Source organism: Molossus molossus, unplaced genomic scaffold (genome assembly GCF_014108415.1).
Source record: "Molossus molossus isolate mMolMol1 unplaced genomic scaffold, mMolMol1.p scaffold_m16_p_10, whole genome shotgun sequence".
NCBI lineage: Eukaryota > Metazoa > Chordata > Mammalia > Chiroptera > Molossidae > Molossus > Molossus molossus.
This window is the reverse complement of record NW_023425345.1, coordinates 32,286,560-32,311,315: the sequence shown is the minus strand read 5'-3', so window position 1 is coordinate 32,311,315 and position 24,756 is coordinate 32,286,560. Positions and strand designations below refer to the sequence as shown.

The window sequence follows — 24,756 nt, the reverse complement described above, 5'->3', positions numbered from 1 at the left end:
TTGCTGGCAAAGAAAAAAGGTCTGGAAAATACATTTTTGCTGGACACAGGAGTAAATAAGCATGGTATTTCATTCCAATGATGTACAACTCAGGCTGTGGATAGGATTTGTCTGTGAAACTTCCTAAAACTATAGAATATTATTACCACCCTAGACCTATTGAATCATAATCTGTAAGGGCGGATATAGAGTCTGTGTCTTGAAAAAAGCTCCATGGATGTTTATCATATGTATCCTGGGTTATTAACTTGGTTTTATCTGTGGATCCACAAGTAAAATTATATGATTATGTTGATTATGAATTTGTTCTAGTTTGGTTCTTCCAGTAGGAGAAAGTCAAAATAATTTAGCTTATAAATAGATAATGTATATCAGAGACCAGAGGACTATGTAAATGCATCTTTCCCTTCCTTTTCCTTCTGTGCAATTATTAACTATTTGTAAATCTGGTTTCCAGACCTCCTTTAGCATTTTCACTTCATCCAATCTTGAGAACCTCTTCAAAAAGTAGGTTGGTTTCTGAGTTTCCCACTAAGTTTGGATCAATTACTGGGAATAAAAGTAGAATTCGGACATAGTGTAAATTCACTTCAGGTTAATCTCTTTAAGAATAGCAGTCCCCAAATTTTTCCGGAAAAAAAACAAAACAAAAAACACTCTAAAAACCATAGCAATTTCTAACAATAACCTGTTTAATTCTAAATCTTTTTTATAATGGGTGGACCCACAACTGGAAATGACTTCTTGAACTTTGGGATCAATTAATGACTAAATCACCTGAGGACCAAGTGACTTGGAAATCTGAAAGAGACCAAGGTCCCCTGGGTATGGTATTCTATCCCAGTTCATTGCACTGCCTTCAATTTAGAGACCTTTACTTACCTCGACTGTAGAACCATGGAACTCAACTCATGGGGTTAACTTATTGTGGATTCCTAGCCACTTATTATAGGATTATTTTTGCATCATGTCTAATAGCTTCTTGATAACTCTCTCAAGACAGATTGCTTATCTTTAAGGCAATCTTTTCCTTCTTGGTCAGTGTGTAAGTTTCCTTTCACTGATGTAACAACTTGCTGTAATTAGTGACTTAAAAATAAAAATGTATTATCTTACAGTTCTGTAGGTTAGAAGTCCAACATGAATCTCAGTGGGCTAAAATCAAAGTGTCAGCAGGGTTGTGTTTTCTTCTGGAGGTTTTAGGGGAGAATCAGTTTCCTTAACTTTTCCAGCTTCTAGAGGCTGTGCACATTCTTCGGCTCATGGCTGCCTTTCTTCATCTTCAAAAAATTATTACTGTTAAGTTACTACCTGTGTTTTCCTTTTCTTTCCCTTCCTTTGGCTTTTTCTCTGTCTTCTCTCCCCATTTCAGTCCTTTCTTCCTTCCTTCCTTTCTTCCTTCCTTCCTTCCTTCCTTCCTTCCTTCCTTCCTTCCTTCCTTCCTTCCATCCATCAAAATTTAGTTAACCTTCTCAGTTCCATCTTCTGTGTTGGGTAGAGGAAACAAAGAAGAGAAAGACATTACTCTTATCTTTAAGGATATTACTTTTACAAATACTTAAATGGTTTTACATTGTGCTCTCATTAAACTTTATCACATTAGCATTTACACAATATCAAACCCAAACAAAAACATCCTAATGATGTATCAAGCATGCTTGTTATTTTTGAAGCTTTATAGTATTTATAAATGTTCTATGTGTATCATTAAATATATTTATAAGAAGTAATGTCCAAAAATATATGTATACAAAGAGTATAATACTTCAACATATTCACTGAATATAGAAAAAATATATTAATGAGAACTGTATATAAAAATAAATAATATATTCTTGAAAATAAAGAATTGGCCATTCATTGAATTGATGATTTGACAAATTGTCTTGCTTTCTTTAAAGGAAGCATCACCCCCTAACGTTAATATGCAAACTGAATCTCGAGGAATGATTCCCAATCCATCAAGCCTAGATTTTTAAGTTGTATCAAAAGTTACATTTGATTATAACACCAAGATGCCCTATAATGAAACCATGACATATAAATGGTAGCAACCAACATTAAGAGATTTCTATCACCTAGGCATGATTCTAAGTACTTTATACACATTAGCTCATTTAATTCTCACAATAACACTGTTAGGTTTGGCATTGTTGTTGTTATTGTTATTATAACTACTACTGCTGCTATTTATAGAGGATATCAAGACTATGGGGGATCATTTATCCAAGGTCATACAGAGAATAATAGTGAAGCAAGAATGCAGACCCAGGTGGCCTAATTTCATAACCTGTGCTCTTAATCACCACATTCTTCCTCATTAAAAGATTCTTGGAAGTCACTAAACTCTCACTGTGATGCTTTAAAGAGATTAGTATTAATCCACTACAGCTTTTAAATAAGAAAATAATTATAAAATAACACTTTACAGAGACTTACAACATTATTGTACTTGACCTTTGCAATAGTCCTATGGGCTCTCTGGCAGGTCTCATTGTTCTCCACATTTTACAAATGAAGTGACTGAATTTGAAAACTTGACCAGTGTCAGAGAGTGGTGGAGTCATGACTAAAATTTGGATTTCTTAATTTAGAGATAATGAACTTTTCATTATGCCTTACTATCTTACAACTTTTAAAGTCAGAATTTTATAGAAATCTTCTCTTGCTCTTGATATTGTCAGCTATTAAAATCCTCTATTGAATTTTTTAGTTTTGTTATTGTATTCTTCAACTCTATAATTTCTGTTTGGTATTCTTTGTTGAAATTCTCACTTTGTTTATATATTGCCCTTCTGACCTCAAAGAGCATCTTTATGACCCTTATTTTAAACTCTCTACCAGGTAAATCACTTGTTTCTATTTCATTAAAATTGGTTTATAAAGATTTATCTTATTGGAATATGGCCCCTTGTTCTTCATTCCCCTTGACTCTTCTGTGTTAGTTTCTGCTCATTATATAAAACAACCACCTCTTCCAGTCTTGACAGACTAGTCCTGTAGGAGATGGACCTCTTCAATTAGCCTACCCCAAGCTTCTGGTTGCCTCTTAAACCTTTATGAATGTCCAAGTTTCCATTTTGGTTTTTATTGGCTCCAAGTAGTTGATGGTGTGCTAAGACCTATCGATGTCCCCAAGGAGAGAATCAGAGTCAACAGCTAGATGCAGGTTTATTAGAAGTTGGACCCTTAGGTAGCAAGCATCTGGGAAAGTATTCAGTCAAATCCTTTGTAGGGAGATGGGCATTTCTGCATGTTCTGTCTATGCTGAGCAAGGGTGTACATATAGCCAAGAGCAGAGGGGGGTGGTGTGTTCCGGCACCTGTTTAAAAGCTGCTTCTTTGTTTGCTATGTGATTCATGAACGCAAGTCTTATTGGTTAGCAGAGCTAGGTAATTTGGGGGTCCATCCCTTGGGTGATAGCCATAAAAATTGGGGTACCAGATGGGTGAAGGGACTCTTTCTAGGGAGATATTGATGACTCTGCTTTATTTTTGGAATGAGCTAGAGAGGGAAGACAGGGAAAGTGTCTAATAGGTCTTTAAGAGTCTAAGAAGGATCAGATGTCAAACATTTACATTAATACCAGTTAGAAGCTGGACTCTCAGTAAGTTTGTAAACTATACAGTCAAAATTATTCCAGGGAAAGGCTGGGAAATTCATGCGTTTTCCTGCTCCCTCTGTGCTGAACCCTGAAAGGATGGCGACGGCAGGCTCTCATGTGTCTATTAACAACAGCTTCCTTGCTTGTTACAGTCCTCTGACTCACAAATGCAGTCCCTGTTGGCTTTCAGAGCTAGGTGATTTGGGGGATAGCCCTAAAAGTGTGGTTCCAACCCTTCCCTCTTCAGGAGAAGCTGGGACTTGGGCGTTCCCTCTCAATTGTATGGTGCTGTGCCAGAACAGGGTTTCTGGTGAGAGTGTATCTCAGCCATTCCTACCCATTTAGATGTTATTTGCTCAGTTGCCCAATGTATAGAAGTCACTCAACTAGTTCCTGGATTTCACTCACAGTGAATTGCTGTGTGTAGCTCTATATTTGGTGCTTCAGTGAAAGGGGGACATTCAGGAGCCTCCTATGTTGCCATCTTGGTCAGACTATATGCCTGTTGCTGGAATCTAAAATTCAGCTACTCCAATGATTGCTTTATTCTTTGTTTAGTCTATTGTTAAAGGTTATCAAAAATGTTGATTTTTTGAACTTGAAAATTCTATATATATAATTTTCCTTTTAATATAAAAAAAAACCACTTTTAATATTGTTATTTATTTAAAAGTTTTTAAGGTAAAAGAAAATAAAAACTTCATTTTAAATTTAATTTTAATTTAAAAATTTTTAGTTTTTTTCCTGACAATATCAAGTTATATGGAGTCTATTTTTATAAATTAGGTTTGAGGGATAATTTGTCCTTTGTTATTTGTATTTCTACTTTCTAGAGGAATTAAGTTACATAAAGGGTATAGAGAAATTTTACCTTCTCTGTTTTACTGGTTGTAGGATGATCCATTCTCCGCCCTGGACATTCACTTGAGTGATCACTTAATGCAGGAAGGGATTTTGAAATTTCTCCAAGATGACAAGAGGACACTCGTTCTTGTGACTCACAAATTACAGTATCTAACACATGCTGACTGGGTGAGAGTTCAGAGGAAGTTTTGTTAATTTTCATATTATAGTCTTTTTAACAAATAGGGACATTAAGAAGTGTTTTCTGAGATAAAAGAAATTCATTTGGCCAATAAGGCTTTTTGTGCTAATGCATGCTTTCCTTAGATCATAGCCATGAAGGATGGAAGTGTTCTAAGAGAAGGGACTTTGAAGGACATTCAGACCAAAGACGTTGAGCTTTATGAACACTGGAAAACACTTATGAACCGGCAAGATCAAGAATTAGAAAAGGTAATTGCTTATATTTTGGAAGAGTTCAGAGTCTAGTTCAGAAGAGTCAGAAATATACTGTTTAATTAATAAAAATATTTTAAAGGAGTATTTAAATTTAATATTTGATCATTGTCCTCATTTGAAATCCAAAGTACTTGTATATTTATGTCATTAACAAATGGGCTATTTTGGAACTATAAAATTCTAATGATATCTTTTGGTTGCAATGCTGTCAGGTTTTTAGATTTTTTATTTGAATTTGAATCATATTGCAATTCTGTGTGTGATTAAAACTTAAACTACTTGCTGAAGCATAGTATATCTTATGTATATCTTATTTTTCTCATCTGTAATGTGCTAATATTTTCACTCACCACCTACAGGTGGAGGGTCATGGGCAAAACAAAATCCAAGATAATTTTGAAAAAAAACGAAGTTCTCTGAGCTGTGAGTGAAGTTGTAAAGCATGAATTGGATATGGGTGGGAATGAAGGAAGATTATCAGACAGAAATAACAATAAAATTTTATAGTTTTTTAGCTATTAAAGGCCATAAAGTCTCTTTTACACGATCTCATTTAACTAGCACTAAACCTTAGAAATCAGAAAAGAAGAGAGAGAGACAGAGAGAAATAAGTGAAGAAAATACCATCTCATGTTTACATAGGGGGAAACAAGCTCAGAGAGGCTGAGCAACTTGCCCAAAGTTGTACAGTACTTACAATAAGTGATCCTAGTTGGACTTAAACCCAGGCTTATGTCCAGTGTAATTACAGTATAATGTTATATATGATTTAAATAAAACATTGAATGAGGTAATAACAGAGTTGAAAATCAGATTGAATACACTTAAAGAAAAACTTGTGATTGAGAGGTGAAATTGTAAATTGAATGAGTAAATTTTTTAATTGCTATTTTGAGTTGGGACTAAGAAGTGTCCAGATTTGGTACCCCTGGCCAGGAATGAGCATTAATAAAATGAAATCTTTATATCAGCAAATTTCTGAGAATATCAGAAATTAAAATGTATTATTTCGTAAAGGAATAAAAGGATCTATGTTTCGATAGAGAGGGAAAGCTAAAAAGTCAGACAGATCCTGGGATTGATCTGTCTTCTGTGGATTTGGCAAAAATTGCAAAAGCAAACTACATAATGAAGAAATGACACATGTAAAAACCCTTAAGTAAAATAGGACAAATCATAGAACCATTGAAAAGAGGACATTCATCAACAAAACAAAAAAATATTACAAGGTATAATCGGCAAATGCCCACTTAGGAATTATACCATGAGAAACTTGATATTATGAATTTACTAGGGATGACTCCAAATCAATTGATATTTTTTCGGGTACCAGGGAGAAAAGAATATGATGTAAATTAAGGAGTGAGACCATTTATGGTTTACTTCAGAAAGGAGATTTGGAGAGAAAGAGAGAGAGACAGACAGAGTGAGGTGATGGCTTGATTTTATAGTAATACTTTGAAGCAAGCCAGGAAGAAAGTTTGTTAAGTTGTATTTAGAAACAAAGCAATCACCTGAGATAGCATAGCTCGATAATTAAAGACACATTACAGGGTTCTAAATCAGCTGAGGGAGATGTGGAGCACATTAGGGTGTGGACAGAGTGAATCCCATTGTGAGGTGGATCAGTGGCCAGTAGGAGCCAAAATGACCCATGCACCTTCCCAGAATCCTCCCCGGGAATGGAGGGAGGGTACTGTCACCTAGGGAAGGGCAGGCACTTGAATTCATCTGATGCCAGGGGAGAGTCGCACTGTGGGGACAAGACCGCTAGAACACCTCGGGGAAGTGTTTGTAACAGCTTCTTGTTTGTGTCAGGATAGGGTGTTTGCCTAGAGCACTGGTTTGCAACCAGGGCCGATCTTGCCTTCTAGGAGACATTTGGCATCATCTAGAGACATTTTTGGTTGCTACGTTGGGGGATGGGTAGGTGCTACTGGCATCAAGTGGGTGGAAGACAGGGATGGCACTAAACATCTACAATGCACAGAGCAGCCCTCACCACAGAGAGTCACCTGGCCCCAAACGGCGCTAGTGCCAAGGCTGAGAAAGGCTGGCTACAGCCACAGCAGGTTGAGCAAGTAGAGCAGGAAGATGCAATTACAGGACCCACAAAACATCCTGCTCAGGACTTTAGACAGAGCTGGCAGTTTAAGGGATAAAGGGTAAAACAGAAAAAAATATGTTAAAAGAATAGCACTGAAGCCCTGGTTTGTTTGGCTCAGTGGTTATAGCGTCAGCAGACCAAAGAGTTGTAGTTTCGATTCCAGCCAGGGGCACGTACCTCTGTTGTGGTTCTGTCCTTGGTCCGGGTTGAGCACGAGGCAACTAATCAGTATGTCTCTCTCACATCAATGTCTCTCTCTCTCCCCCTCCCTCCTACTCTACCTGAAGATAAATAGAAAAATATTCTCGGGTAAGGATTAAAAAAAAAAGAAAGAATAGCAATAAAAACTACAAGAAGAAACTAATTTTTTTAGCTGATTTGAATATTATTAAAAATTCTAGCTTAGATAACATCAGCCCTTATCTTCATAATGTTATTCAGCAAAATAAAAAAAGCATTATTTGATGTTTCCTCCCCTAGCCCCCAGCTCTCACCTTGACCTGACCCATAAAAGGCATTCCAATATTTGGATAAATGAAACTAAATTCATATTTACCTGAGCCACAAATCAACACTATTAAAAATATTTAACCTGTAACGAGCCTTATATGAGCATTTACTAATAAGAAACATGATTTTAAAGGTTTTTAAAAATATGTCTATGAGATGTTAAATTTTTGGCTCACACAGTGTGGAGGTTGAACAAGACCCAAATCTTCTATTTTTCAATATGCAGATTCATTTTATTTCAGTACTCTATTCCCAAAGGATTGGGTCCTCTTTAATTTTGTGTTTTATCTAATCTCATGTCTAAGTGTTGGTTTTCATATCATTAGACACAATTAAAAGCTAATGTTAAATTATCGCTCAGAAAAATACTGTTCAGGAGACACTTTCACTTTTACTCTCTTTTTCACCAAGAATCTGGAAGCAATAGAGGCATCTAGAATCGCAGGTCTCCTAAATCACACATGTCACATGAGGCTAAATAAATAAATAAAGCCCTAACCAAAATCACTACCTAGAGACTGATCACTTCGAAGGTTTATTGGTTTATTGATGTAACAAGCTACGATTTTTTTCTGTATCAGCATACACAGGAAACCCTTGAATTACCATAGATTCCAAAAGTGTGTGGGTCAGTTGTTTGGAACTCAGAATGCATTTCCCCACAGGAACCGGGGATATGGTTAGTTTCCCAGAATGTCCGGCAGAAGCTGATTTAATCCAACACAACCCTACTTTGCTACTTCGTTTCTGAAGCCCGGTGGGGGTGGGCGTGGGGGTGGGGGTGGGGGTGGGAAGAGGAGTGTTAGAGAAGAAGAGAAAACAAAAGGCTGTCCCTTCTTGAGCCCTGGACAAGTCTGAAGCAACCCCTAAACACTCAGGGTTTTTTTTATACCTCTTTTCTTCTCTTTCTGCACATACCCCCCCTAGGGCTTTCTCCTAAACTGTTAGGCACCTAAGTACCCTAATTTCCCATTTCCTTCCAAATTACCTATGTTCCTTTAATTCCTGTGGAAGTTCCTATCTTTCGTGCAGCTCTCTTAGTGCGATGCTAAAGAAACTCATTCTGATTTAATAATTCATAATAACATGAGTGACAGATAGTATTTAACCAGTCTAGAACAACATGTGTTTTAAAGGAAGAATTTAATAACAAAAGTAAACCTGTAGTTAGCGAAATGACAAGGTTTATGAAAGCAGTGTAAAAAGGGCTAGTGTCCCTTGCCCCTGGGCCAGCTCCATCATGCTGTTACTACCTTTCCGGGCTTCGGGCTTCGTCCTGCTCTGCGCCTCTTAGCTCTGAAGCGCTTCCTACAGACCTCAGGCATCACCCCACAACTGCTCCTGGGACAGGGGTTACAGACCTCCAGGAGCGCAGACAGCCCAGATTGGTGAAGGTAATTTAAGATGGGCACTATGGGTCACTGATCGACAAGTGAAAACCTTCCTGCGGCTGTGAGCTCTTTGAGTGATAACACATGCTTCCTGTAGGACATGGAAGCTGACCAAACAACTTTAGAGAGGAAGACTCTCCGAAGAGCCATGTATTCGAGAGAGGCCAAAGCCCAAATGGAGGATGAAGATGAAGGTAGGATTTTTCCTTACATCGGAAATACTCCATACAAGTAATAGGATGTGAGGTTTTTGTTTTGTTTTTTTACCTTGGCAACTGATATGTGAGTGTGCCACTGAGGAATAAGCCACTTTGCAGGAGGAATAGAGCTAAATCAAATGCATAATAGTGAAAATGCAGAGTAGGAGTGAAGGAAAGTTGTATGTAATCAATCAACAGGCACCTTGAGGAAGTTCCCATAGTGTATCTCAGTGTTCTGTGTGTGAGAAAGCTGGAATGAAAAGGCAGTGGTTTGTAAACAGATCTAGACCCTTGGTCAGTAAGTTTGAAAAGGTCTGGTATAACGACCTGATGAAGTTATTAATGACTGCCAGCCCTTCAGAAATAAACAATAAATGGGGAATATGGAAATAATATTCTCTGTTGAATCATGGGGTTTCTCATGGGGTTTTCATGACAATATAGCAATGAAGAAAGAGAGAATTAGAAGGCCACTTGTTATATTTCAATTTTCTGGATCTAATAAGGAATAGTGGGAGAAAAGATTTACTGGGAATTTGAGGAATGAGATAAAATAATTACATTGCCTTGGCATTTATTGCCAAGAAGTTTGTAAGATAAATCACACTTAAGTCCATAGACTATGTGCACTGTACTTCATTTTTGCTGTATAGGTTTTGCTCAAGACTGCATTTCTGACCTGTCCCGCAGGTCGAGCAACGAGGACTCTAGAGGGGGAGTGAGGATGAGGAGGGACAAGAGACACGAGAAATGGAGACAAGACAGGGTTCTGATCAAGTCTCCTTTATTCTGGGGAGAGCCACACTATATATAGGGCAAGAAGCAGAAAAACAAGAACATTTGTTGCCAAGCGATAAGTTTGTGGTAACCACTCCGAAGCAATTTCAAGTAAATATCACGGGTGGAACAAAAGATAAACAGCATAACTGGCTGAGTAAATGGTTACTTAAAGGAATACAGAAACATTGTATACAGAGGGATCCTGCCTTGGGGCAGGAGATGGCAGAGCAGATTTTAACAAAATGGATGCCATGCAAATAGTCTCCCACACATTTCTACAAGTTAATTAAGTAACAGAAAACTATTTCAAGCCAAACAACACCAAAATGTGCTGGCTTTATGTTTCAGATGATAACTATTCAGTGTTTCACCAAATACTTATTGTGAGTGAGTGAATGAATGAATGAATAGATTTTCATTTCAATATGTTTGATTTAAAATGTTTTTAAAGAAAGTTTGTTGCCTGGCTGGTGTGGCTCAGTGGACTGGGCATCATCCCATGGACAGAGAGGTCCCAGTTCAATTCCTGGTCAGGGCACATGCCTGGGTTGCAGGCTTGATCCGCAGTAGGGGGCATGCGGGAGGCAGCTGATTGATGTTTCTCATGTCGATGTTTCTATCTCTCTCTCTCTCTTCCTCTCTCTCTAAAAAATCAATAAAAACATTATTTTTTAAAAAAGAAAGAATGGCCCTGGCCTGTCTGGCTCAGCGGTTAGAGGGTAGGCCCACGGACCAGAGAGTCCTGGGTTGGGTTTCCGCTAGGGGCACATACCTGGGTTGCAGTGTGTCCCTGGCCCCACGTGGGGTCGTGTGGGTGGCGACCACTCAGTGTCTCTCTCTCGCATGGATGTTTCTCTCTCTCTCTTCCTCCCTCTGTCCCTCCCACTCTATCTGAAGATAAATGCAAAAGTGTCCTCAAGTGAGGATAAAAAAAATAAAAAAGAAAAAATGTTTGGTGACATCAGCCTCTAGAATTCTACACCGAGGACATTTTTCCATTCTTTGTTCAGATAGAGTGGGAGGGAGAGAGAGGAACAGACAGAGAGAGAAACATCGATGCGAAGGGACACGTCGAGTGGCTGCCACCCGCACAACCAACCAGGGCCGGGGACAAACTGCAACCGAGGTACATGCCCTTAGCGGGAACCGAACCCGGGTCTCTCCGGACCGCAGGCCGATGCTCTAACCACTGAGCCAAACCGGCCAGGGCCTACACCATTATTTCTAATGCACTCTATAAGTGGAGTCTTGCCCAACTACTCTCTCTAGTGTTCCTGTGGTAAGTATGCTACTTGAGATGCTGCTGACTCTTCCCTGGGTTTGCTGTGTTAATCCATTTTCCAAGTATAAAATACAATAAAATCACTTTTCTCACAGGATGAAATGAGATAATGTATATGAAAGAGTCCACTATGGTACATATTACCTACTAGGTTACTGCTTCTGATCTAGAGGTGTGTCTGTTCAAGCCACCAAGAAGGGAAAATGGAAAGTATTTGCACATGTTTCTAATACTTACCATTGGTCAGGTCATCACATGGACAGATTAGGTACAAGGAAAGTGAAAGAATGTTGTCTTTAGCTGGGCAGTCATAAGCAAGTTGAAATTTCAGTTACTGTGGAAACAGAACATGGATATTGGGGAGACAGCTAGCAGTCTGCAAGTGTTCACCTCTTTGATCATGCAAATTTCAAATCCTGTCTTTTTCATGCAGGATTTGAGAAATTATTTGAGACCTGTTTATTTACTGCATCCAGCTCACATATTAGCACCCTTGGTGGTACTAAGTCTTCCCGTCATATCTATATTTCAATCGGTGTGGGCTGATAACCGGTAAACCAAAGACAAGTTGTCTGTCCTTCCTACCACAACCTGTTCGGTAGTGGAGTACATACAGGATAACTGCAACCGAAGGTGCCTGTGGAAAAGGAAAATGGGAAATGCACAACAGTCATGAAACCAAACAAATGATCAAATATTGCTGGTCAGAAAATGCCCAAATTCCCTGTCCCCATAATACAGTGTGTTCTTAGGATAGCCATCATGTAGTTTCCAGATGGTTTAAACATCTGAGAGGAACTCCCTGCCCATTGTCCTCCATGGCTCCTGGCTTTGCCCTCTGGACAGTTTCTCTTTGCATGACCACATCTAAAAATGGGCCAAAGGGCATGGAGTATGCCCTTTGGGGCCATGGACAAATTTCAGATCCTATTCCTTCCTGGTACAGCTTTACAAATTCAGACATTTAGAGTCCAAATAACTCCATCTAAATATTTGTAGGCCAGACGTGTGGTTTTACTGGCAACACAATTCCTTCAGTAATTTAGTAAACTTGTAGTCTGTATTTCCAGTAAATTTTATGTGTAATAAATCAGAAAATTACCTCATCCAGACATAGACCTTATGTTTAGTTTTTTTTTTTACTCAATCATTCATTTATTCATTTTCACCCATGTTTTAAAAATGAAGTTCTCCCTGATAAAAGCATTTAAACTTTCTAAGACTAATACTTGTAGTTCTATACATTTGAGGGAGATTTTTATATGCTTTTCTGTTGGGTAATACAAATCCTCTCTACCTGTTGCCCATCTGAAGCGTAAACAAATGTTTTGCAGAGGAAGAAGAGGAGGAAGATGAAGATGACAACATGTCCACAGTAATGAGGCTCAGGACTAAAATGCCATGGAAAACCTGTTGGCGCTACCTCACTTCTGGAGGGTTCTTCTTGCTCTTTCTGATGATTTTCTCTAAGCTTTTGAAGCATTCAGTCATTGTAGCTATAGACTACTGGCTGGCTACATGGACATCGGAGAGCAATGAAAACGATACTAGGAAGGCTGATCATCAGGTACAGTGGGTCTGCTTTTAAATTAGCAGGGAAAGGTTGAAATGAAGAGTGGTACCTTTTTGTCTAGTTAGATACTAATAGCCCAAATGTCATAGGACTTTTGTAGTGATCCAATAAGTTAATTAGACCAGGACCTGTCAAAATGAGATCTGTTATCATCATTTTTGTTTTTAAACTGATCATAAAAATTTAAACATAATGTTGGGATTTGGATTCAAAGAAATTATATACACGTAGTGTGTGTGTGTGTAACATACATACGGGACTTTTGTTGTTATTCTGATGATATTTGATTTAACTACCTGTTACCAGTGAACTAGCTGTTCATTCTGAGATTAGGGATAGAAAGAATAAAAGCTACCATGTAGAAACCAGGACTATTTCAAACCTGAAGACAGACTCACGCTTCACCTGCCCTTAGGCAAACCTTGAAAGAGATTGAAAAAAGCAAGTAGAGACTTGGCTTTAGGATTATGGTGGAGATATTTCCCAAAGTCTCAAAAACTGCATTCCTGCAGCTGTCTAACTTGATGCCAGATAATGAAGTTGGCCACATTGTCTGACTTTGGAGTTGGTGATCTAGCAAGAAAAAAGTCAGTTCATAATTTCATATGTGTTTTTGTGTGTTGGTTGCCTCTTAGACCTACTATGTGGCTGGATTTAGCATCCTCTGCGGAGCAGGCATTTTTCTGTGCCTTGTTACATCTCTCACTGTAGAATGGATGGGTCTCACAGCGGCCAAAAATCTTCACCACAATCTCCTCAATAAGATAATTCTTGGACCAATAAGGTAAAAAGTAATTATTTTTACTCCACATACAAAATCTCCCTGCATTTTAAAATTTAAGTGAAATGTGAAAGAATTTTTTCAGTCCTTGAGCAAATGAGTAAGGACCTTCTCGTTTTCCTGACTCTAAGATGTCTATTCGTAGTGCTCAGGTTTCAAGTAGTTTGATATTATTATACATTTCGATCTGTTTGTTGCCTAGATTCTTTGATACCACACCCCTGGGACTGATTCTTAATCGTTTCTCAGCTGATACAAATATCATTGATCAGGTGAGTGCCTGAGTCAGTTCCAAGTTCAAGAATACATTTCTTAGTGTAAGCTAAGTAATATTTTAAGATAAACTATGATTTCTCTTAACTGTAGAGGATTTCTAAAACTTAAAGGAAAACCTATTTACATGTATATCAACATTACATGCAAAAATGATTTCTAGAATAAAATATTTAATGAAAACCTTAATTCAAAACAATTTATGCATGTAGAAAAGAATACTTAGAGAATCAGCATGAAATAAATAGAAATGGCAAAGAATAAAATAACATATAAACTCTTTGTTAAAACCTTTTGATCAGTGTTGTATCTCCATTCTTAGTAGAGTTCTTAAAAGTTCTGTGGCTGCAGTGTGTCTCCAGAGGTAAAGAGTGGAATGCTAGTTTTATAAAAAAGAAATCTTTTCTTACACCAATTAAAAATTAAGTAAAAAATAAATTCCATTTATAAAAACAACAGAAAGTATCAAGATGGAAATAAAAGTAACATAAAAAAAAAAAGATTTTTAAAATCCTGGAAATTATAAAAATCCTATATAGACAGATTTTCCCTATCAGATACCCCAAAATACTATTGAATTTAAATACTCTGGTGATCACAGAAAACAACTAGATAAAAAAAAAAAAAAATGAAGAATTCAATAACACCAGCACATGTAGAGGTTTAAGATAGGATAAATGTGGTAATTTGAATCAGTAAGAAAATGATTATTTTTTTCAATAATAATGTTGGGACAATTAGCTATAAAACACAAAGCAAATACATATGGAATAAAGATGGCCATAAAAAAAACATAAAATTAAAAATAAATAAATGTAAGAGTAAATGTCATTTTAAAATTTGGGAGGTGGCAAAGTTTTTTCAAGTAAGACTCAAAACTCAGAAAGAATAAGGATAAAGGTCAACAGAAATGACTATATAAAATTTTAAACTTCTATTGAGCTAAGAGCATCAAAGACAGCTTTAAAATATAACAGATTAACTGGGAGAAAAACAGGCAATATATATAAAGGAAGAGGATAAACATCCATAATATATAAAGAACACCTACAAATCAATACGGAAGATAAAACATACAATCAAAAACATGCAAAAGATACAAGCAAGCAATTACAGAAAGTTAAATGTCTTACAGTACAGGAATAGCTTAATACATTTTTAATATTATACAGCCATTAAAAATAGATTTGTATATAGTGGCATGGGAAGACTTATAATCCATCTTGCTCAGTAAAAGGAAACAAGCACATGGACAAATAAGGCTTATAGTATAGTGCCATTTATATAAAATCCTCAAGATAAATAGGTAGGTATGTAATAAATGACCAATGATAGTGTAAGTAGGTAGATAAATATACTAAACTGTGGGAAATGAGTGAAGTTGGAATGAAGAATTGCTTACAATGAAAATATTTATATACTACTTTTATAACTAACAGTATGTCACATCAATATAAAATAAATCTGACATTGCTTCATAACCAATGTGTATTTGAGCTAAAACATTTTTCTTTCAAACTACCTTCATGATAGCACATCCCTCCAACTCTGGAATCTCTCACTCGCTCAACACTGCTCTGCCTGTCTGCCATTGGTATGATTTCTTACGCTACCCGTGTGTTCCTGGTTGCTATAGTGCCTCTTGGAGTCGCCTTTTATTTTATCCAGAAATACTTCAGAGTGGCCTCTAAGTAAGTTAACCAATGTTCTATTCATCCTCGAAAGCCTATATACTTGATTTCTGTGATCCAGATTTGCTGTAGTATTTTTCAAGATAAGGTATGGAATTTGGAAATGCAGCCTACTTTTAGCATGATAAAACCTATCCTGACATTGGAGATCTATTATAATTGTTCCTGTAATTGGTTGCCCAAGCCTTATATAACCAATGTATTAACACATGAATTGATCTACTGAGTTCTGAGTTCACAGACTGCTAAATGTTTTATCCCATGGTCCTTTTAATGAACATGACATTGGCAAAAATCTTACAAAATCCAACATAGTCCCAAAGGATAAGTGATGTAGTAGTATTATTATCCCAAGTGGGGAAAAAGGGTAAAATATCTTTAAATGCTTAAAATACAATCTATAAAAAATATATATAGTACAAATAAAAAAAGTTAGAGATAAACAGAGTGATGACTGTGAAAGTAGAAAATCTTGAATGCTGTAACTTTAAGAGATTAGAAATTTTCAGACTGCACTTGAGTATCCAGTCATCACCCAACCAGTGTGGCTCAGTGGTTGAGCGTTGATCCATGGACCAATAGATTGCCAGTTCAATTTCTAGTCAGGGCACATGCTTAGATTTTAGGGTCAATCCCCAGCAGGGGGTGTGCAGGAGGCAGCCAATCGATGTTAATATTTCTCTCTCATCGTTGTTTCTATCTCTCTCACTCTCCTTTCCTCTTTCTCTAAAAATTAATAAAAACATTAAAAAAGAAGATAACCATGGATTTTAAATTATTTAATTAATATAGGATTTGTCATTTGCTGAGATGTTGAATAGCTAAAGAAAACATAGTGCCAGTTATTTTGAACTTTCCAGTTTAACTTTGAAGCTCTGCTATAAATAGTACAGTAAATGTTATATCATTGCAATAACCACATTATTAAAAAAATTATTAATCATTTACCATGTTGCAAATAATTGTGTGAGCCATGGGCCAGAGGAAGAGATCAACATGACAAGAACCTGTCATGAAACAGGTTTTGTTTTTTAAGATAAAACATATTAAATGCTGGAATAGGAAGGAAGTGTAAGAAAAAATCAGGGAAAGTAACAAGAAAAGGCAAGAATATAGTTGGGAACTTCTGAAAATATACAACATTTCTTAATTCAAAAAATATAATTTTTCTCTCAAGGGTATGAATTAGGGTCCTTTAAGTGTTAGGGATCTATATTAAATCTAGAGTGTTTTTTCATCCCTAACCTCATTCCCTTTTCTTATAGCAAATTCAGACCAAAAGGGAGAGGCTAATTATCAAATTCACTCTTCCTGTTTTTTTCCTGGTGTTACTGAGGGGCAAAAAATTTAGTTACTTCATTTCTGCTGGCTGTTTCCAAATCTGTCCTTGACTTCTCACCACTAAATTAAACAAACATGACTTACTTCAGTCACATACTTATTTGGGCCTATTTTCACCCCGTAGCAATACAAATTGAGTGCAAAGTCTAGGCAAATGGTTCTAGTCCGTTAACTTGAATCGCGAATTCTGTTTATTATAAGTGGGAATAATCTGTTAGCATTGGTAGTGACTAAAATACAGAAGCGATGATCATTTTTATTTCTTTTTTCTTTTTTTTCTTTATTTTTATCCTCACCCAGGACATTTTTGTATTTATCTTGAGATAGAGTGGGAGGGAGAGAGGGAAGAGAGAGAGAGAAACATCGATGTGAGAGACGCATCAAGTGGTTGCCACCCACAAGACCCCAACTGTGGATGGGGACAAACTGCAACCAGGGTATGTGCCCTCAGTGAGAACCGAACCTGGGCCTCTCGGGTACATGGGCCAACACTCTAACACTGAGTCAAACCGGCCAGGGCGGGATGATCATTTTTTAAAGAGTTAACATTGAGCCCCACTGGTGTGGCTCAGTTGGTGGTGGGTCGTCACATGCACCAAGAAGTTGCCAGTTCAATTCCTGGCCAGGGTACATGCTTGGGTTTTGGGCTTGATCCCCAGTGGGAGTGTGCAAGAGGCAGCCAGCCAATAGATATTTCTCTCTCATTGATGTTTCTCTCTCATCCTCTCACTTCCCCTCTCATAATAAAAATGCATATTTAAAAAATTAACATTGATAATGAATTATAAATCATTCTTATTTGAAATCCTCCAAAAGCTAGCAAATATGACCACATGATTTTAAGTCTCATAGATAAAAGAGACCCTTTTTGGTGTTGAGGCTGTGCAGGACTCACCCATGTTGAAAAGCTCAGACAGCATAGCAGAATATTTTGTAAACATTAAGGAGAATTCAAATAAGGGATGTACTACAAGAAATACCACAAAACTTCCAATGTCTAATATCAAAGACCTCCTGTGTAGTTAGCTCTGTAAGTGTTCCTCCTTGCAAGATTACAAGATCAAACTGCACTCTCACCTTTATTCACAAAATGCCGTCCTATAAACAAAGGTTCCTGTTTCCTAATTTTTTCCTTCATTTCTAACCTCAGTGTAGTGGCCACCTGTTGTTTGTGTCAGAATGAAAAAATAGCCACTTAGTTTTATGTTTAAAAATAGCAGATTAGCCCTGGCCGGTTTGGCTCAGCGGTTAGAACGTCGGCCTGTGGTCCTAATAGACCCGGGTTCGGTTCCCGCTAAGGGCACGTACCTTGGTTGCAGTTTGTCCCCGGCCCTGGTTGGTCGTGCGGGTGGCAACCACTCGATGTGTCCCTTTCACGTCGATGTTTCTCTCTCTCTCTCTTTCTCTCTCTCTCTCTCCCCTCTACCTAAACAAAAAATGGAAAAATGTCCTCCAATGAGGATGATAAAAAAAATAACAATAATAAAAAAATAAAAATAAAAATAGCAGATTATTCACATTCCCTTATATTCAGTCTCCTCCCCTCTTACCTTCCCTCCCCTGATATGCAGTAGCTAAGGTGAGCAAATCCATTTTAGAAACTCAAAAGAAACTTTTTGTTTCTGGGACTAAACAGACAGTCCGGAATGGTGTACACTGATTGCTGTAGACTGTGTGACAATGTAATCAGTTCAGTTGACCCGGGCAGGTGAATGTCAATACTGCTACTCTAATTCCCTCTGTCCCAAAGACCCAGACAGGTGCAGAAAGAGAGACTGAAAAGAGGAATAGTTTGAAACATATGGAATGACTCTTAGCCTATCTTGTAGAAATGCCAGCTTATGTGGTTTAAAGAAAAGTTGCCATGAGTGTCCATCCTTATAAAAAGGGTCAAATTCAGTTATTTGTCCACCAAACATTCATTGAATGCCAAATATATCTTAGGTATATAGATATATCCACATACATGCCCACATGTATGTGGATATATATAAAACGAGTAGACTGACTTACAGTCCTCCTCCTATTTTAAATCTAACCAACATCTCATTAATTCAGAACTTCAAAAACATCTTATATACACAACCTAACTCACCCATTGTTTTTCATCCTTTACACTGTCTCTCAAGTTTTGTTGCTTCATCACAGCTCTGATCATTTTATTTCTAGTCATCAGTTACTTTTTCCCACCTACCCAGGCTCCTCTGCAATCTCACCCACTCATTTTTTATACAGCCCTTTCCCACTACAGCACCCCCAAAGGATTCTGGCCATCAGCCAGATTGAATTTGCCAGGCTCTTTAGTCTTCTGTGCTTGCTCTTTTCTTCCTTTAGCTGGAATGCATTACTTGTGTTTGGTTGAAGCCCTCCATATGCTTAAGGTTTGGCCAAAATTCCACCTCCTGAAAAAGAAATTACCTATCCTCTATGCATGGATTAATGGCTCATTCCTCTGACATATATACTTTATATATGTCAAGAAGTTTAGTTTAGCATTTATACAAAGCTGATATTTTTGTACAACACATTATATTTAGCTTGGACCCATATTCATTATATACCCATCTTTCTCTTCTTCTTTAGACTGTAAACTGTTGAAGTTTTTGTTAATCGAGTGCTAGAGGAAAATAGTTACAATGAGAATTTAGAATGGACATGGTGGTCTTTGAGGCTGAAGACATGTGGAGTTTGTTTTCTCCCTTCTCTCTGTTCTAGGGACCTTCAGGAACTTGATGATAGTACCCAGCTCCCTCTGCTCTGCCACTTCTCAGAAACAGCTGAAGGACTCACCACCATTCGGGCATTTAGGTGAGTAAACATGTTGTTGTTTTGTTAATCAGGCAGTTACATCATCACAAATATATATCTACAAATAATTGATACTTGCTACCATTTTTTGATGCCCACTGTGTGCCTGGCAGTGTATTCAATTAGAAGAAATGAGGCAATAAATGATCAGAGTTAGAGTTTAAGCATCTGAAATTTTAACAAGAATAAAGAAAGAACCTGGCTGGTATGGCTCAGTGCTTGAGCATTAACCCATGCACCAAGAGGTCATCGGTTCGATTTCCAGGCAGGGCACATGCCCACGTTGTGAGCCCCATCCCCAGTGTGGGGCGTGCAGGAGGCAGGCAATCGATGTTCTCTGTCATTGACGTTTCTATCTCTTTCACCGTCTCCCTTCCTCTCTCTCATATCAATAAAGAAAAAATAAATAAATAAAAACCCTTAAAATAAAAAATAAAGAAAGAATGAAGCACCATATGGGAAAGGTACTATCTGCGTGATTTAGACCAGGTTTTTAAATTCCCTAACCTAGGTTTTCTCATTTGTGAAGTGAGGAAATCAATTTAGTTTCTTAGGATCATTGAACTAACTGATATAATGCATGTAAAGCATTAATCAATGATTAGCAAAGAAGCACCCAGCAAGCAAGTTAAAATAAATGTATTAATAATAATAAAGAAATATTACATCAGTTATTTTAGGAATTAATCAGTTTTTTTAAGGTTGGTAAACAGAATAATAATCCAAACTTTTGATCAAGAGTGTTTACTTACCACTAACAAAAATCTAAAAATACAAAAAAAACCTGTACCTGTTTTCCCTGTTCAAGTAGATCAGAAAAGAAGGTGGCATCATTGAATATTTTATTTAATCTAGAAAATTGACATCTAAACATATTATATCTTTCTGAAACCCTAAATGCAAATGTGTATTGATTTCAATCAGAGATTTCTGTAACTTAAGAAATACTTAATATGTATTTGTAAAGTATTTGTACATACACTTTATATATGTCAAAAAGTAGAATATAAAGATACAACCATCCTCAACATGTACCATAGAATTTCCACATAAATCTACATAGGGTTCATCTGAAGCATTAATATTTTCTGCAAGTATGTGTTTTTTGTTAGAGTATGTAATGACTTTTACTGGAGATGGCAAAACTATTTATTGACATTGATTGTAGATGTTAAGACAAATTTATATTCTAATAGTAGCCAACAATGACTAATGGTGTACATAAGTACACCATGTTAAAAATTACATTTTTCACCAAACAAGTGTTTTGAGCTAATTTATTTGAGCGTTGAACACATGCTAGAAACTGCTCTTGTTGAGGATATAGAAAGACTGCAAAGACATGGCCTTTCACTTCCACCCAGATAAATACACAAAGACAAAGGACAGGATGACACGGTAGGTGGGCTCAGGCAGGATTCACGCAGTCTGATAGGTGGATCAATAAGAAGTTAATGGATTTAGCATATAACAGCCTCTATTTTCTCCCTGAAGAACAAGGTGAGGTTATTTTCTGAGAGTGATGAGGACTAGAGTCAGGTTAAACATCTTGAAGGTTTAGAATGAAAGATAAACTTGACCAAGAGTCAAAGTTTAGATTTTTCATTTACCTTCTTCACTGGATACACAAGCAGAATCCAGCATGACTGTTCCTAACTTTACATCAGGAAAATTCCAGGTAGCTGTTAGAAGAACAAAGCATAGTACCTGTTAACCTTCCAGGTTTGAATTATGACTGGAAAAAAACAAAGACGACCCAGCTTTTGTGTAAAACTACCTGCGTCTTACTCGTCGAGATTTAAATCTCCCGGGGTTCCTTTTTAAAGCGAATATTGAATACTGCAAATATCAGCATTGTTAAACCAAAAGAAGTTTCAAAATGTGGGGACGGTCCTGTTGCCATGAAACAATGCTAGAATCTTTACGTTTTGGTACTTGTGGCAAAGAACCAAACACATTCTTTTCCATCCATTTCTTTCTTTCAAGCTACCCCGAGTCCCCAGAGTCTCCAGCTCTTTTGGAAAGTTAGTATGTACTGATTAGACTGCTTCTCCTCCCCTGCATTCAGAGTTCGTGGTGTTCTCACATGCACCAGTCAACTCCCTCAAGAAGTTTCACCACGAAAGTATCACAGTTAAATTAGACTGAGATTTCAGTGACCTTTCCTATTATTTTTTGTCTGACAGAATAAAGGTCTAAGAATGTTCAGAAGATGAGCTGGATGTGGATGAAAAGATGCAGACTGAGTGTGTCAAAGTTTCCATTAGGAAAACAGAAAGTTTCTTGCCAAATAGAAACACACAGAAAGAATGTTCACGGCATTTCCACCCCTCCCCTCTCACTGCTGCTCCAGGCTGTTGCCAACTCCATTTACAAACTCTTTAGGAGTGTATCTGAAACAATATTCCAAACTAAAGGAAGAGCAGGGTCCCAGACAAAACACTTGGTCAGAATGAAGTGTTTGATGTTCAGCTCAAATGTAGTCCACTGGCCCTGGTCCAGCTGGCCCCACCTCCCATCTTTCCATCACCACAGTGCTCCAGGGAGAGAACCCTGCCTCGAGCCCCTGAAAATTTTGAGTTTTCTTGTTTCTGTGCCTTTGTCCACGTTATTCTCCCTACTTCCAATGCTTTGTCCTCCCTTGTTCACCTGAAAAATTCAGCTCATCCTTTGAAACCTCGCTTAGCCCAGCGTCTGTGAAACCTTGCTTAATTCTTCTCACACACCCTCCACTCCATGCCCTGCCATCCCGATCTTCTGGACAGTGTGAATCATTCCTGTATGTTCACGTAGCACTTTGTATGTAGGGCCCTTAGAACTAGCTTCTGTGCTGCACCGTCCTCACTTGTTGATGCCCAGTTTACCTGCTTCACAAACAGTGGGCTCCGCAAGGGCAGAAGCCGTCTTGCTCATATGTATTTTCAAATGGGCCACTTAGAGTTGGTGCTTGCTAAATTTTTCCAAATGAAGGGATGCAAATCTGCACACCATTGCAAGTACGGAAACAAGGGCCCTTATGTGGATATATCTCTGTGCAGTTCATATTCACTATCTCAGTAAATGCTGTGATTCTATGAACCATCCTACCTTTTAAATGTTCACTCTGTTCATCTCTAAAAGGGTCATCACGAGGGTAGGCATGTCCCTAGGACTGCTCGAGCCTGTCCCAGTGTGTTGATGTTCAGCACAGGTCCTCTGTGCCTGGCATTTGGGTCAAGGCTACATAACTCAAAGTGAGGTAATTATTTGGCTCTGATTGAAGAATCCTTTGATTATTTTAGATCAGATGTTACTGTCTGACTCAATTATCTGATTTATCTGGTTTGGCATATTGGAGTGATCAGGTCAATTGGACAGATATCAAGTATCTGCTTTATATTGGCCTGTATGGATGGTTTCATGGGCCAAGTGAACACCCCACCCAGACTTCTTCATTCTTCGACATAGTGATGGTTTATTATAAAGTTTTACAAATTGATTTGAACATGTCGGGGGACTTGGGGCAGGCAGTCTTTTATCAATCAGGAATCACTGCCGAGCTGTCAGATGAAATTTGGCTATGCCTTGCAACCATGATGCGCAGACAGGAGATCTATGAACGACCCGCGTGGCCACAGAGAGTGAATAAATCACATTTTGATTTGGCATTTCCTCCAACCTTTAAAACAGTTATTTTGATTATATTATCCAGCTTTCCATTGTTTCTGTTTTTCAGGGGAAATAATTTAAAAATGGAAAGAGACTGCTTTTGTGATTTAGAAAAGATTTATCACCATGTAGCCTAAGTTGCTGTGAGAGTAGCTCATATGTCCAAATGGATAAGATTGTTATTAGAAGTTTCCTTTGTAACAAAAATTACACAGAATTTGGTCTGATTATGTTGTTCACCAGGAATGACCTTAATTTGGTCAGGGATTAACATCAAAGCTGTATATGTTAGAGAACCCTATAAGCAGCACAGAGAAGGGTTCCTTCCCTGCAGTGACCATCCTTACAAACAGTTTAGAACTTTGAGGTGTAAGGCATCTTATTTAAATTGTATAATTCTTCTAAGAACATCAGCCATCTCCAAAGACACCATTTGTTTTTCATGTCACTCCACTTTCTTCTTTTGATTTCCAGAAACACCAGGCAAGAAGAGAAATTTAAAAGTGTGTGTTTGCACCATTGCCAGTGTGACTCAGTTGGTTGGCATTGTCCCGTGCACCAAGAGGTCACCAGTTCCATTCCCATTCAGGGCACATGCTCCATTGCTGGCTCCACCTCTGGTTGGTGTGGGAGGCAGCTGATCAATGTTTCTCTCTCATATCGATGTGTTTTTCTGTCTCTCCCTCTCCATTCCTCTCTTTCTAAAATCAATACAAACATACATTCATTCATTCATTTATTTATTTATTTATTTATTTATTTATTTATTTATTTTAAGTATATATTTGTGCCCAGCCGGTGTGGCTCAGTGGTTGAGCATTGACCCATGCACCAAGAAGTTGCAGGTTCAATTCTTGGTCAGGCCACATGCCCAGGTTGTGGGCCAAATCCCCAGTGGGGAGCATGCAGGAGGCAGACAATTAATGTTCTCTCTCTTCGATGTTTCTCTCTCTCCCCCCTTCTTCTCTAAAACCAATTAAAAAAATTAAAAGTATATATTTGCTTGCTACAAATATAGATTACTGCCTTCCCTGATTCTTATCCAGCACTTCCCACCCAACTCTAATTATGCTATTTGGAAAAACAAAATAAACTCAATAAAAAGTAGTTAGGGTATTTTGCATTTTTTGTACAATTTATTCTGGTTTGTCTAAGGCCCTTGTAACACAGGCCATACCTTGTTTTTATGGCTACAACAATGATGTGGAAATTTATAAAATGATCATTAATAGGACTTTGTCATCAGAAAGATTCCTTTTCATAGCAGAGGTCAGAGAAATGAAGGAAACACTGGACCACACCATCTCTACTGAGAATATCACAGAGCAGTAGCAGCTGGCCTTGATTTTGAAGTAGGAGTCACTTACTAATCATTTCATCCCATTGGTTTGTCACTCTGTTAAGTAAATAGTATAGTAGTAAATGTGACTGATTTTTCTGTTTTTTATTATTTCTCCTGTTGTGT

The 24,756-nt window shown here is 37.7% G+C and overlaps 1 protein-coding gene across 1 annotated transcript in view; it reads left to right on the top strand.

Moving 5' to 3' along the window:
- Positions 1-24,756, top strand: part of ABCC9 (ATP binding cassette subfamily C member 9) — a 116,193-nt gene that overhangs the window by 67,273 nt on the left and 24,164 nt on the right. The window contains exons 22-29 of the mRNA XM_036251266.1: positions 4,499-4,636; positions 4,775-4,900; positions 9,012-9,108; positions 12,511-12,743; positions 13,385-13,533; positions 13,733-13,802; positions 15,337-15,494; positions 19,551-19,643. Of these exons, the coding sequence (XP_036107159.1) occupies positions 4,499-4,636; positions 4,775-4,900; positions 9,012-9,108; positions 12,511-12,743; positions 13,385-13,533; positions 13,733-13,802; positions 15,337-15,494; positions 19,551-19,643 (1,064 nt within the window). The remainder of the gene's footprint in view (positions 1-4,498; positions 4,637-4,774; positions 4,901-9,011; positions 9,109-12,510; positions 12,744-13,384; positions 13,534-13,732; positions 13,803-15,336; positions 15,495-19,550; positions 19,644-24,756) is intronic.